General features: G+C 37.9%; 2 protein-coding genes across 2 annotated transcripts; one reads left to right on the top strand and one right to left on the bottom strand.

Annotated features, from left to right (window-relative positions):
• Window positions 1–1,738: 1,738 nt before the first annotated feature.
• Window positions 1,739–9,981, bottom strand: med21 (mediator complex subunit 21). Its single transcript, XM_028451359.1, has 4 exons — window positions 9,915–9,981; window positions 8,463–8,577; window positions 6,977–7,077; window positions 1,739–2,385 (listed from the first exon to the last, which is right to left on the bottom strand). Exons 1-4 carry the CDS (start codon window positions 9,954–9,956, stop codon window positions 2,206–2,208), a joined length of 438 nt encoding a protein of 145 aa, XP_028307160.1. The 5' UTR covers window positions 9,957–9,981; the 3' UTR covers window positions 1,739–2,205.
• A 35-nt stretch (window positions 9,982–10,016) lies between these two features.
• On the top strand, window positions 10,017–15,283 carry fgfr1op2 (FGFR1 oncogene partner 2). The gene is made up of 6 exons (XM_028451358.1): window positions 10,017–10,308; window positions 11,737–11,873; window positions 12,329–12,446; window positions 12,617–12,759; window positions 12,953–13,066; window positions 14,795–15,283. Exons 1-6 carry the CDS (start codon window positions 10,296–10,298, stop codon window positions 14,930–14,932), a joined length of 663 nt encoding a protein of 220 aa, XP_028307159.1. The 5' UTR covers window positions 10,017–10,295; the 3' UTR covers window positions 14,933–15,283.
• The last annotated feature ends 516 nt before the right edge of the window (window positions 15,284–15,799 follow it).

Here is a 15,799-nt window from a genome sequence, read left to right as displayed (position 1 = left end):
TGTGCTGATATCGTATCGGATTGATGTCGGTGTCGGCCAATACTTAAGGCTGCAATATCGGTATTGTATCGGAAGTGAAAAAGTTGTATCTGGGCATCTCTACTCTAAACTTCATATTTGTGCATAAAGAAAGAATTTAAGCGATTGTTTTGGAAAATGCTGAGCTAACTGAATGGTTTTGTATTACATCGTGCTCCAAAATCTTTGGACCAAAGATGCTCAGATTGTTATTGTGTATTAACGTACAAAATAAAAGAACATAACTTAGTGTAAAGGGAACTTTTCCCTCTGGTGGTGCAGCATCATTTAGCACTAGTTGCACTTTGGTTTCTCCTTTAACTGAATGTTAAAAAAATATTTTAACGTTTAGTTTCATTTCAGGTTCAATGTTTGTTTTTCAAATATAATTGAATAATATTTTCTTTTATTTAGAGGCTGTGTGTGGGTCCTCTAGTTATATTTCTTTTCTCTATTTTCATTTTGCACTACTGTATCCAGTAACTCACAGATTGGATCAAAAGTTGTCAACATCTGGTTGATATTCTAGTGTTGGGATTAAAATCCTTCTCACACTAGGATGCTTCAGTATGGCTGTTTGTTGTTCACCCAGACACGCTGGTCTGTAGGAGCTTCTACATATTCACTCCAGCTGAAGACCAACCACATGAACAGACGGCTTGTGTTCTAGACATTGTAAGCTTCATTCCTGCATTCATTTACTACAGAAACCCAGTGTTTGATTGTTGTAACGTCACCTGTTAAAAGGTCGGCCCATTCCAGCCCTCATTCACTGAAAACTCAGTGTCTTTGAATCACGGCGTCAGGGATAAACACTGGCATTTTTTAGTGTTTCTGACACACAAGAATGCGATAGTTTAGAGATTTTCCAGGCTGTATCACTTCTTTGAGCAAAGCTTTACAGATATCAGTCAACATTAGGGCAGGGAAATATATCGAGATTCAAGATAAATTGAGTTTTCTATTTTGGCGATACAGAAAATTACAATATCGCCTTTTCATTTTGTATTAAAATACTCATTTTAGGATTTGCTTCTTCTCAGAACAACATGAAACCCAGACCTTCCACTAAACAAGCCACAGTATAGAACTCACTCACACGTGCTGTCCCTTACAAGAGAATGGTAAATGGACTTGATTTTATATAGCGCTTTATCACCACACTGAAGCAGTCTCAAAGCGCTTTACATATCAGCTCATTCACCCAATCACTCTCACATTCACACACCAGTGGGACAGGACTGCCATGCAAGGCACTAGTCGACCACTGGGAGCAACTTAGGGTTCAGTGTCTTGCCCAAGGACACTTCGACACATAGTCAGGTACTGGGATCGAACCCCCAACCTCTCGATCAGAAGACTTTTGGGGCAGTTAGTTTCCTATGTTTGTGATACACGCAGAAGTTTGTTTTTTTTTGACCAATCTTAAAGCACCATAATGTTATTTTAGCCTGTGTGGCATTTTGCATCAGCAAATTTAACCATGAATTGTCTTTCTGGTCAGACTTTATTTAAATTAAAATCATCAAGATTTATATCATATATCATCATTTTGAGAAAAAAACATTGAGATATGAATTTTGGTCCATATCGCCCAGCCCTAGTCTACATGCAGCCCCACCCATGTTATCAATAAGGCTGAGAAATAAAAACTTTCAATGAACAGATTTTTGGCCAGAAACTCTGGGACATTGAACACAAATTAGATATAAAAACTAAAGAGTTTGTCAAAAGTTTATTTAAAAAACAATGATGCATCTTCTCAGTGGCCTGAGCACTGTGATCAAAGAGGACAGGAAAATAAACTGTTTCTTTCATAAATACTGACAAAAAATGCAACAACAAAAACTGGACAAGCACGAAGCACACACAAAACTAACTTTCCAATCCAGACGGTTACAACAATGAGGAAGATATTCATTTAAAGTGTCGGTATCAGGCAAAAGGCCTCCAAATAAAAGAACGCTTTAGTGAAGACCTATGGAATACTTGGTCGATTGGTGATGAATCTTTTTTTGTTTTAATGCAGCGCTCACAGAGAAAGTGTCTTCATGTGTTTTAAAGACTTGATGAAAACACTGAGCTGCAGCTGGGAGTTTTAGGGAGTTTAGATGAGTTAAAAGAGCTGAAAAAGCCAACGTGTGAATCACTATGAATTGTCCAGAAGTGCGCCATGAGTCCTCTGGGTCAGGACTCTCCCGGTGATGGTTGGCTTGATGCCCCGTTGCGGGTGCGGAGCTGAGACTGGGCGATGTCAGCCAATGCGCTCTGGATCTTTTCCAGCAGCATGTCGCCACGGTAAACCACTTCCTCCAGACGAGCCGCTGCTTCGTGGTTCTCTTCCTCCAGCTGCCGCAGACTGGCCGCCTGAGGACACATCAGATGTCAGCTTCAGCTACAAGTGTCTCTCATAATAAGGTCAAAACAGGTCCTTCTGTAATGACTAGGGTTGTGTATTGCCTGGCATCTGGCGATACGATTCGTATCCCAATACAAAGGTCATGATACAATTCCACATATCCTGATATTAAGGCGATTATTATGATTTCTTTTAAATATGTATGATTTAAGAAACAACTAATCTGTAAATGTGTACACCTTCATGAGAACATTATGTATTAATTACATTTTACTGGCATATTTTACACTCAAAACATTGGCTTTAACATGCCATGCGCCAACAACTTAAAATAAAAAAAACATACAATCTGCGTGTGGCTTTTAAACCAACTTTGACTTTAGTGCAACTTCACTGAGGTATATGCCTAGAACAGCCTTTCTCAAAGAGTGGTCCGCAGACCACTGGTGGTCCTTGAGAGACCCTGAGTGGTCCAGTAGTTAGGTGGGCAAATATATTTTTATATTTTTAAAACTAATCATTTTTAGACTAAAGGTGTTTCTTAAACTGTTCGCACTCGACTCCAAAACTAACTGTAAATTCTATCTAAATTCAAATTGTGTCAGTAGGTAGTTTGATCATTTTAGTTTATGGCTATTTTGCAACATTGCCTTGTAGCTAAGCTGTCAAAATGATAGGTGCACTCAACTGAAGATGGATTGATGGCTCAATAAAATACAAATAAATAGAAACTCTTACATAAAAGCAAAACTGCTTTATCCTGATGCATTTGATTCAGATCTATTGATCTATCTGTCTATCTACCTACTAATCTACCTACCGACTGACTGACCGACCGACCAAACAATCGACCTACCAACCTACCTATCATCTGTCTATCTAACAGAATTAGGTGGTCCCAGATTTTCCTTTTATTGGTTAAGTGGTCCTTGGTCTGAAAAAGTTTGAGAAACACTGGCCTAGAACAACAAATACATGCAGAAAGTTAGTAATTTCTGATAATATTTTAAAAACACAGGCTGGTCAACATGCCCAGGTTTCAGTACACTTCTTTGTGCAGTTACAATGTCTCCTACAATGGAAAAAACTTTCCTGGTTAAATAAAGGTTAAAAAAAAAAAAAATATATATATATATATATATAAAATTTTTCTTAATTAAAAATGATATGGATGCATTTAGAATCGATCCGAGAATCGCGTGACGCAACATCGCAACACCCCTAGTTATGACATTTAACTATATAAATGGGCCTAATAATGACTGTGACGGTTCTCAGTCATAGAGATGGTCACGATTCTAGGAGACTAGTTAAGTCAACCAGACTTTTCCAGATGCTTCACTTCTCATCCAAGAGGCTCCTTAATGAAGGTACTGCAACCCCTGGCAAAAATAATGGAATCACCAGTGTTGGATGATGTTCATTCAGTTGTGTCATTTTGTAGAAAATAAGTAGATCACAGACATACCACAAAACTAAAGTCATTTAAAATGGAAACGTTCTGGCTTTAAGAAAAACTAAAAGAAACAATGTGGTGGTCAATAATAATTGCTTTCTTAGATCAAGCAGAGGGAAAACTTATAAAATCACCCAGTTCTTAGGAAAAATTATGGAATCACCCTGTAAATTTCCATTTCCAAAACTAACACCTGCATCATATTAAATCAGATCATTATTCTGCAATAAACAAAGAGTGCTCACACCTTGGAGAGCTGTTGCACAAAGCAGATTAACATGAATCATGGCTCCAACACGACAGATGTCATTTGAAACAAAGGAGAGGATTATCAAACTTCTTAAAGCAGGTAAATGATCACTGAATGTTGCAAAATATGTTGGTTGTTCACAGTCAGCTGTGTCTAAAATCTGGACCAAGTACAAACAACATGGGAAGGTTGTAAAAGGCAAGCATACTGGTAGACCAAGGAAGACATCAAAGCATCAAGACAGAAAACTTAAAGCAATATGTCTTGAAAACAGAAAATGCACAGCAAAACAAAAAACTGGAGTATATGTCTGTGACCTAACTGTAAGAAAAAGCTAAACAAAAGCCATCATTAACACCTAAACAGAAAAGAACAAGGTTACAATGGGCTAAGGAAAAGCAATCATGGACTGTGGATGAAAGTCATATTCAGTGATGAATCGCGAATCTGCACTGGGCAAAATGATGATGCTGGAACTTTTGTTTGGTGCTGTTCCAATGAGATTTATGAAGATGACTGCCTGAAGAAAACATGTAAATGTCCAGTCATTGATGATATGGGACTGCATGGGGAAATGGCAGTCATTACATCTTCAATTAGGGCTCTATTCTCCCATGTGCGTAAGTCCTTTTCCTCTTACTCGCTTCTAACCCTAAAATAAGTGCAGCGCCCCCATTAGGTGAAATATTATATTGCACAAGAAATATGGACTTAGTTACATTTGAAGCCACATGGACTAGTGCGTTGCGCAGCAGCAGCTGTGATCACTCAGCTGCTGCTGTGCGATTAATTAAAACTCTGACAGACGCAGACTTCTGTCCACGTTGGTCACAGTGATTCAACTATTTTCATACTATGTCCAACGTAAAGTCACAGTTTGATCCACTACAGAGTGAAACAAGCTGTCATATGTGGATGAGGATGGACCACAAAGTGCTCCCTCACATATATTAATGAGGCTCAGCTCAGGTCACTTTAAACATTTTATATTTAAAACTGTGTATTATGGAAGTCAATAGTTCTGTTTCCCGGCAAACATCCCTCTGTATTAAAGCAGAACGCTCTGCGGCCGGGTTATTGCCTCATATCTCCAGCCAATCTAACTCGGTCACGCTTTACAGCAATGATGACGATGATATTTTAACTGTGACTCAGTCACACTGCAATAATCTGATCAAAAATTTGATCAAATCAACCTGTTGCATTGTTCATCAATGAAGGCATTTCAAATTAAAAGTGAACTTAATCATTTTCACAGATTTCAATGACATTTACGAGCGTTGGGAAAACTCCATGTTCCGTGATTTCTAAACAGCCCAAAAAAAATGACATCACCGCCTCCTTTCTTTCAGCCCGCCTTCATTCACACATACGCGCTTTTGGTCTACCTTACGCGCGATGGGCGTGTCAGCAGCCTGGACCGGAGAATACGCGTCGGAGAGAATTGCGTAATTGCAGGCGCGCAAAAAAAGCGCTAAAGTCCAGACGGGAGAATAGACCCCTAAATGCACAAGTTTGTGTTAACATTTTGGACATTTTTCTTATTCCCTCAATTGAAAGAATGTTTGCTGATGATGACATAATTTATCAAGATGATAATTTATCTTAAAGCAAAAACTGTGAAAACTTTCCTTGAAAAAAGGCACATAGAGTCAATGTCATGGCCTGCAAATAGTCCAGATCTCAATCCAATTGAAAATCTGTGGTGGAAATTGAAAAAAATGGTCCATGACAAGGCTCCATCCTGCAAAGCTGATCTGGCAACAGCAATCAGAGAAAGTTGGAGCTGGATTGATGAAGAATACTGTTTGTCACTCATTAAGTCCATGCCTCAGAGACTGCAAGCTGTTATAAAAGCCAGAGGTGGTGCAACAAAGTACTAGTGGTGCGTTGTAGTGTTTCTTTGTCTGTTTGTTTTTCATGTTTCCATATTTTTTCTTCAGAATTGAGTGATTCGATAATTTTTTTCCCTCTGATTGATCTAAGAAAGCAATTGTTATTGACTACCACCATTTTTTTCTTCTTGATTTCTTAACGCATTTCTTAAAGCAACAAAGTTGCCATTTTAAATGACTTCAGTTTTGTGGCATGTCTATGATCTAATTTTTTTTCCTACAAAATCAAACAAATGAATGAACATTCTCCATATTTATTGCCAGGGGTTGTAGAATCTACTTCTGCTTCCAGCTTGATTCCATACCTGACACTAGGGGTGTGCATTGTCATGAATCTAACGATACGATTCACCATTTGCATGTCACAATACAATATATCCTGATATTTCCCAATACGATACACATCGCAATATTAATTACAAATTTCACCTTTACTGGTACAAAATGGTATGAAATACAATTGATTTCATTTTTTTAAACTTGCGAGAACAAGTAAATGGTAAGTAGCTGTAATTTAAGTACCAATATCAAAAACAAGTGGTACATAAACTGTCAAATTACATTTTTCAAAAAGGTTAAACTTTAGCGTCTACAACAGATTCTGTTAATCAATATAATATTTACCTGGTGAAATATTACGATATTTAGCCGAATTGATTTTTTTCTTCCACCCTTACCTGGCAGTACTCATTTACATCTCATTTTAAGCTCCATCTACTGTTTGTGCACTCCCATTAAAAATGTAGATGTATCACTTATCAAGAAAGAAGGCATGCGTCGTATAAAAACAACTAATAACACCTATCAAAGCTCTTTAAATGCATGTTTTCTAAAAACATAAAAGACTGGTTTCCCTGTCAGTTCCATTGGTTGAGCACTGCAGCGACATATTCAGCTGGCTCTATCTGCTGGATGGAAGTGAAGGCAGAGACTTTGGCAGTGTGTGTGTGTGTATCCCTTTTCAACATGTGAACAGTGTTTGTGAGCCCTGTCCCAACCTGCAGAGCTGCTGTGGATTCCTCACTGGGCAGAGAGTCGATCAGCACCTCCACATCCTTCGCTGTTCTGGCTATGAGAGCTGCAAACAGCTGAGCATACTCTGGGAAGAGACGGTGAAAGACAATCAGCAGTGAATATTAAAGGAAGAGTGCTTTCACAACTATGAGTTGCTAAACACAAGGGGCCTATACAACCAAGCTAGATAATTATATCCTGGATTTATCTCCGTTAGCAGACTTCACATAACCAAACATTGTCCGTCAGACAGAAACTGTCCTACAAATCCAGATATCAACTTGCTAAGTTAAGCGAGGTGATTTCAGCCTGGCTACGTGCACGCTCTAGTGACAGAGGAGGAGATTACAGCGTCAGACCAATCACAATCACAATCACAGAGAAACTGTGTAGAGCAACTTACGTCACAGCTGAGGAATAATTCTTTAAAAATATATAGAATTAAAATCCATAATTCAGAGCAAAAGCAACACTGTTGCTGCAGTAAAAGCAGGACGTAATTAATGCAGGAATTCATGAGTGTTAATGCTTAAATTAGTGAGATTATAAACAGAGAATAAACGCTCTCTGATAAGTTTAACTTTCTCTTTTACCTTGTCCGTGGCTCTGATGCTGTGTTCATACAGCTCAGCCTACATTATAAGGTGGAATGTATTTATATTTGATATTATTTTACAGGACTGAGGCTTTTTGCATTACCCCAGAATACATAAATTAATGAATGAGTTAATAAATGTATTGGTCTGAAAGCAGCTGACACATGCAGGCTTTATCAGCTGACTGATGTAGGTCAGTCCATCAGATAAAAATCTATATCTTTCCTATAGGATGTCATTGGGTAAATGAAAGGTTAAGTATTCTCCCTCTCTCTTTCTCTCCAGCTGTCACATCAGATCCACACAGAGATGTATTTACAGTTCCTTTGATTGAACAGGTCAGAGGCGGGGCTTTAGTACTCGCTCAGATCCTAGCCAGAACAAAACTTGGTCCCGACCAGGTTAGTCGTTCAGCCTAAGTTACCATGGTGATTTAGCCCTGTAAGACGTTAGCCAGCTTCGTAGGACAGCACACACTGATTTAATCCCAGAAGTTAGCGCGATAAGAGGTAATCAAGCTTTGTAGTATAGGCCCAAGATGGTTACATCACCTTATTATTATTATTATTATTATTATAAGATACTGTAAAACAGCAAACTTTTTTTAATCTTAAACTGCAGTTCTTCAAAATAAAAAAAGGATAAAAAACGTAAACAGTAAAAAACACAGCTTTACTAAACAGTTTGGGAGATGCAGGCGTCCGACACAAGACAAGAACATAAACCATTATCAGTACAAAAGCAAAGCAGCTGACTCAACTGTAAACACCAGGATCTAATCTAAAAAATAACAACATGGATATTCTTGGAGACAGGCTGCAGCAGACAGATATTATTGACAGAAAAACCACTTCAGGATTCAGATCAAACCAACCTTCCGTGGGGTTTGCTGGCTGATCCTTGTTGATGGCCGTCTGGATGTTGCTAAAAGATGCCGGAGGTGCACATTGCTGCAGGACGCCGATGGCGTTACAAAACTGATCTGCAAGCTAATAATAAGAGTAGAAACAAATGCAAAGTAAATACTCAGTAGAGGATTTAATTCTGGGACAATTGTTAAAATAATGATTGGCAAATCATGCATCTTTCTGTAACAAGGGGAAAAAAATAATAAAAACAATGAATGGATGTGTGAATGGGCTTGAAACGATAAGCCTGATCATGACATTTCACCCGGCCAGGATGGCCGAGTGGTCTAAGGCACTTGACTTAAGGATTCTGCCTTCCGCTGCGGTAGATTCGAAACATATTTAACACGACAAATTTCACCTTTAAAAATACATATACAAAAAAATAAATGAATAAACATTTTAGGGTATTTCCAGGGTTAGAGATAGAGTTAGGGCTAAAATAGAAGGGTTAGCGGGGTAGCTTAAAATAAATATGAGCTAAAATAAAACTGACAGAACTTTAAGTCACGTGGTGCACCTATCACGTCACCTAAACTGGCCAATGAGGGGTGCTGCGTATGCATAGATTGGAGGTCTATTCATACTTTCCGTATGATTTATAGCTTGTGTTTGTTGAAAAATACACAACACGACGACCTTGGAAAAAATAAAAAGTTGCATATTAAATGGCATTTGGAATATTCAGGGGGAAACAAAATCGCAATTAAATTATTTTCCAAAACCATTCGGCCTTACTTTATACACCTATGTAGGAAACTTTTCCTTGTAATTGAAATGGGTAAGATGACAATGTGTGAATTACTGTAAACTCCTTTACCAGCCTGCCAGAGACATGGGTTTGTTGTTTTATTTTTACAAACTCATGTCTGTACTTTTAGCCTTGCTAGTTTAAGAGGATGACTAAAGTCAATTCCTAATGTAAGCGGACAATTGGCATCCAACATTAATATTCGCTAAATTGAGCTAATCATTTAATAGTAATACGTAGAGTTTGAATGCAGAGGAACCCTACTATTTTAATTTAAAGGCACGATGGACTAATGATCACAAACTGGAGCCAGGGCTAAAGGAAAAACTGGGATTATTTTCACAACAAATCTCTTTGGGGGATTTTAAAGTCTTATCAAATCCCTCTAGAGGAAAATGAATACCTTTTCTAGGAGTCTGGACATTCCGAATAAACTATTATCCTTCTACGAAGTGAACATTGTTGGTTCAAACTTCAGTCTGCTGTTTTTTAGCTGGTTTAGCTAGTTTAGCTAGTAGGTAGGTGATGGTGTTGTCAAACAAGAATTTCACTGAAAGCTCATTTTCTGCTACACTAAACATATACTGTAATTATCAACAACACGTCAACGTATTATCGTCTACATTTTATGATAGATTGTGCAATTAAATATTAACATGTGCCGTACCGAGTTCACAGCGTCTTGAAGTTGCGTTAGCCGATCCGCCATAGCTTCTGTAACGCAACCAAATCCCGCACAGTCTCGCGAGAGGCTAAAGTATCGCAGAATTATACGAGACTTTAGAAGCTGGATTTTACATTCTGGTTGAACTAATCCGTCAGATAATGTTTACATTCATCTACGGACAGTACAACCTACCAGCAAAGTGTTGGTGTTAATATCTTCCTATTGTGGACTACTTTTTTTTTAATTTACGGGAGAAGTTTATCAGAGTCTTATTTATATTCTTAGTGGTCGGGGCTCATTTAGCTATGTGTTGTAGCCTGTAGCTAATGTTAGCTGCCATACATCAACAGGAAGTAACGGACTTAAATATCATCTTACTCGATGACTTCTCCAGGTATGAGTAAAAATCTTCATTTATGGTTGATAATTGTTTGTTGTTCATCTAAGAATCAGTGGTGTGACTTTATCATAACATGAAAACCATGGATGGAAGTGATTGCCACAGATTTTCTCTTTTTAATCGCTTTTTTAAGGGAATTAATATTATGTAATCCGCATGAAACGTTTCAGTGAACTCGACCACTGTGTTTAAAACGTTTTAATTTGTACAAGTATTTATTTTTGTTCGTCAAAATTGACTTTTCCAAGACGAGCTACTTCAAGCGTGAGACAGAAAGCTGACTCATCAGCTGTCACTAGTGTCACCAGGGAATTATTAGATTTTTGCCAAGTCATGCATTTCAACTTTATATCAGATAATAAAGAAGAGTTTGATGTCATGTTGTTAGCTTTTCCTGTTTATTGCCTGATTAAAAATGAATTAAAAAAAAAAATCCAAAGTTCAGTTCAAACTATGCTAGGCTTATTCTATCATTAAATAAATATATGTATATATATTTACCTTATTTAATTTTATTGACAGTATTATAGCAATCAATGAATGTTTTAAAGTAGTTTCAACTTAGTGTTACTTATTATCCTTGTTTTGTATTGTAAATTATTTTTTTAAAAAAAATTGTATTACATGAAATGGAAGTTAAAGTTGGTTATAAGTGTAAAACCTTTATCATTTATGATTGTTATTGTTGTGAGAGACTATTATGCAAAGGTTTGTATTGTATTTGCAGCTTTTGACCGTGTGTGTGTGCATTGATAGAGACAGTTAAGGCACGTGTTGGTATTTTATATATCAGTTAATATTGGCACAAGGATTAAGATTGATTGAGATCGGTATTATTTACTAGGTAGTCACCGAAAAGAACTTTCAAACAGTGTAAAAAAAATATTTACTGTTGTCATATTACAATATAGAATAATTTAAAGCTGCTGGAGACTATAATGTTTTATCAAATAAAGACATAGTATACGACGTGTATAGATTGATTAATATTTGCTGGGGGAAAAAAGATGTGAAATTCTGCTTGAAATTAGAACTTTAAACAGACTCTTATTGACATTGTCTCAAAAGTTTCGCTTATTGCATTACGGGATGTGGAGTCTCTTAAACAGATGCATAAAAGGGGTTTTACATGTCAATAAATGGACTGTTTATAGTGAAGTTCAGAACAAATGTCGTCGCAGCAAATTCAACCTCTTACATCTTTTTTTTTTTCGAGCAAATGATCTGCTATTTATTGATCACTGAGGCCTACACTATGTCTTTTTTATCTGATTATAAAAATATTGTCTCCTGCAGCTTTAAGTAATAAGCAACTGTTGCATTGTTTTATTTTTGGTGTAACCAAAAATCTTCTTTAAGCTCACTGTGCATTGTTGTTTTCCCATATGCCAAAGTTTTTAATACCAATATCCATCTCCCCAGGTATGAATTGTACCCTAGAGAAGGTCCTGTCAGATGCCAAATCACTAGTGGAAAGACTGCGTAACCATGACAATGCAGCCGAAATGTTAATAGAGCAGACAACGTCTCTCAACAAGCGAGTGGAGGCCATGAAACAGGTAACGTTACACTTTTTTTATTGACGCAAATGTTCCCAAGGAGACATAGAAAAAATGACACACTTTTCAGACGCTTGATTACACAAGAAGAATTAAAAAATGTAGTTGTAAAAAGTAAAAGATTTTTCAAACGCACATTGAAATCACTCAGGAAAATCAGAGAAGAATGAGAGAAAGCTGATTTATTTATTTATTTTTTCCTGTTCTAGGCGTTCAGTCACTCGTTTTTCAAAGAAAAATAGCATGTAAATGTGTGATATTGTCCCAAAACATGCATGTAAGGGATTTCCATGCCATGTTGGGGCCATGCTTTAAATTAAGAAAAGACAATAAAACAATTCAGTGTGTTTCATGATCATGATCGCCCTACATAAATATGGCTTTGACGTGATTATTGGTCACACTTTTCAAATTGTTTCATTGTTGTTGTGGTGTGTTTTTTTTCTGGTTAATAGTATCAAGAGGAGATCGATGCATTAAACCAGGTGGCACGACATCGACCTCGTTCCAGTCTGGTCTTAGGGATTCAACAGGAGAACCGTCAGATCAGAGAGCTGCAGCAGGAAAACAAAGGTCACTGTGCAATAAAACACTTTATTGGAGAAACCTAACCCAGAACATATGGACTCATTTAGTTACAGTATTTCATAGAAAGTGTTTCTAGAAACGTTAATATTTAAAATTAGGTTGTTAGACTCAATGCTGATAATTTAACAATGTAAAGCATTTCTTTCTTTCTGCAGAGCTACGGTCGTCGTTGGAGGAACACCAGTCTGCACTAGAGCTCATTATGACCAAATACAGGGAGCAGGTGTTTAGGCTTCTAATGGCCAGTAAGAAGGACGACCCTACCATCGTCACCCAGCTCAAAGAGCAACACACCACGGTTAGAGAGCCCACACACACCTCAATTTTGATTTAATTTGGGTCAGAGGTTGCATAATAGTTGCTGTGGTTTGGCCAGTTAAGACTTATGACTTAAAGGAGAAAAAAATGAAGTTGTATTTCTCTTGTCAAACTGTTTTGGACTCATATTTATCCATCTTCTTATTCTCTTTTTTTTTTTTTTTGTCTTGTAGGAGATGCAAGTGCACATTGACAAGATCAATGAAATGGCTTCTGTGATGAGGAAAGCCATTGAGGTGGATGAGGGACAAATATGTGAGGATGAGGAGAGGATCAAACAACTTGAGGTAAAAGGAAACATTAAAATCATCCTCTCCAATCCTTTTAGACCTCACTGAGGTATTTGAATGAGAGAGTGATGTAAAAATGATCTAAAACTGATCTATTTTATAATCTATTTTATAGATTAGGTTTAACTCATTTTTCAGGGTTCTCACCAGGAATGTTTTGCAGCGTAGGGGCACCCCCCACGCAAAATTTCTAACTCTGATGGCCACATTTTGTGAAGTAAAGCTAAATTTGTTTTAATCCTTGTTTATCAATCAATCAAACTTTATTTATAGAGCGCTTTTCATATATACAATATAATTCAAAGTGCTTTGCATCAATAAAACCTTACATACAGTAAAAAATACCCCACGCAAACAATCCACAGGAAACCCCAACAACTTCACACAAATCCACACACACAGACACATAGAATTAACATGAGGACAATGGCACATTATACCTGGCTGGTACAGAGGATCTTGGAGGGGGGACAGCATCACAAGGGGCCATCTGCACCATGAGTTGATCTTAGACCGCGGCCACAGGGCCCCCAGTGCAGCAGAGAGACAGGACTCCTTCACCAGCACTACCATATCCATGATCCATCACAACTCCTTGTGCAGAGTTGTCCTGATTGAGCTGGAGAAAGTGTTCTGCCATCCAGGATTTGATATCTAAAATACAGTTAAAAAGAGCCTCCATTGGACTGGTGTCATCAGGAGACACAGAGATATACAGCTGTGTATCATCAGCATAAGTGTGGAAGTTTACTCCGTGCCTCCTGTTGACATCACCAAAAGGGAGCATATGTAAATTAAACTAAACGGGGCCTAAAATTGATCCCTGAGGCACACCACATGTTATTTCATGGACCTCCCAAGAGGAGAACATATCCAACCTTACCATAAAAGTCCTGTGAGGTAGGATAAAAACCATTTGTGAACAAATTATAAACATGACGAGCAGCTTCATGTGATGCTACATGCTACGACTGGTTGAAGCTCCACTGTTTATATTGGACTGTGATTATGGTTACCAAGCAAATTGCATAGACCAGGGGTTCTCAAGTGGTGTCACCCTGGGACCCACATTTTGCCACTGTCATTAAATTGCGACCACTTTTTTTTTTTAGAATTCAACCAACCAAATTTAGTTTTTCAAAAATAGCTGTTTGAAACACACATATATAATCTTTTTAAAAACGTAACTGTATATTTTCCTGTGCAACATGCATTTCACAGCATGCCTGTCAAAAGAAAAGTTTCTTTCAAAATAAGACAAGTCCAACATGAGACATTAAGTATTTATTTATTTTTGACCAGCTGTCCGTGACCCACCCAGTACAGGTCCGTGACCGTAACCCACCAATTGCGAATCGCTTAAATAGACGGTGCGGCTGACTTATATGTGTTTCTCGGTTATGCAGATTAAAAAGAGAGTTTAAACAAAGCGGACACGCCTGGAAGTCCCTTTTGTGTCCAAGTGTGCAACAATTATTACGATGGTACCGATTAAAAAAGGAAAAAACAACAGAGAATCCCCCTCTGCTGGTGGAAACACAGCGTAGGGGCCCCTACTCTCAACAGCGCTGGGGAGAACCCTGCTGTTTCTGTTGAGTACGGTAGTTTGATAAGGAAGCAGTGGTTGATTATTGTTTGAATATGTTGTATGTTGGTTTTGTTCTTTGCTCATGCATGGCTGTAAATCCCTGTGTGTGTGTGTGTGTGTGTGTGTGTGTGTTCCAGTCAGAGAACTGTGGCCTCAGAGAGCTGCTGGGAATCAGTCGAGAAGCATTCCTCATTTTAAAGCAGGAGGAGTCGTCAGAGAACACGTCGCTGTCACCACTGCTCACCAGCGCAGACGTCAGCTTACGAAAGAGTTAAAATAAACCGTGACCCCCCCTGCCCCTCCTCCTCCCCCCTCCTCTACCTCTGTACGGTTCCTCAGTGCTGCCTCTGTAGAGCTCAGCATGTACAGTCACCTCTTACCTCACCAACTCTTCTGGATCAGAGTCACATGACATCCAGCTCCAGATGTGTGCCCTGTCAGATCAGTCGTACCCCAACCACTGTTTTCCTGCGTCTCTCTCTCACTTTTTAATAGCGTTTGTCGTCCTTTTGTTATGTTTGCTTGTTCTACCAGCGTGAATGAACCCATGGTGCCTGATTTTTACATGTGAGTGAGTAAAAGAAGGGCTGAAGATTGAATAAATGTGGAAATGGGAAGTTTCAAAATTTCTGGTTCTGGTTTTGTGGCTTTCACGAGTAGCACAACGTCCCACTCAGTTCACTGAGCACAAACTTGTCATTGGAAATAAAGAGTTTTATTGTATTTAGTTTAACTAAAGCAAATCCAGTCTTGGTTAATTGTTAATATTACAGAACATAACGTGTTCTTGGTGAGTAAACTTAACTGTAATTGCTGAATTGTTGACAGTGATTTGCAGTTTTACACAAAGGCAATACACAGAATCAAACTATAGATGGCAGCAAAACACAGTTAGCATTAACTTGTGTGTCCAAAAACATTTTTAATTTATAGGTAAATATTGCCAAGAGGCTGTAAAGAACGAGAACATGATACATATTGCATACTACTCTGAGTTAGAGAAGTGGAGCACTTTAAAACAAAGTTTTCTTTTCAACACAAAATGTCATCTTAATTGTTAAAGGGCTATGAAATAAATCATGAAAATACATCATCTGTTTATAGAAAGAAGAATGTGTGTAAATGATATAAATAAGTGACAG

The sequence above is a fragment of the Gouania willdenowi genome, chromosome 6, assembly GCF_900634775.1.
Source record: "Gouania willdenowi chromosome 6, fGouWil2.1, whole genome shotgun sequence".
NCBI classification, from domain to species: domain Eukaryota; kingdom Metazoa; phylum Chordata; class Actinopteri; order Blenniiformes; family Gobiesocidae; genus Gouania; species Gouania willdenowi.
The sequence above is the reverse complement of the archived record's forward strand: the minus strand, read 5'-3'. Positions and strand labels throughout refer to the sequence as shown.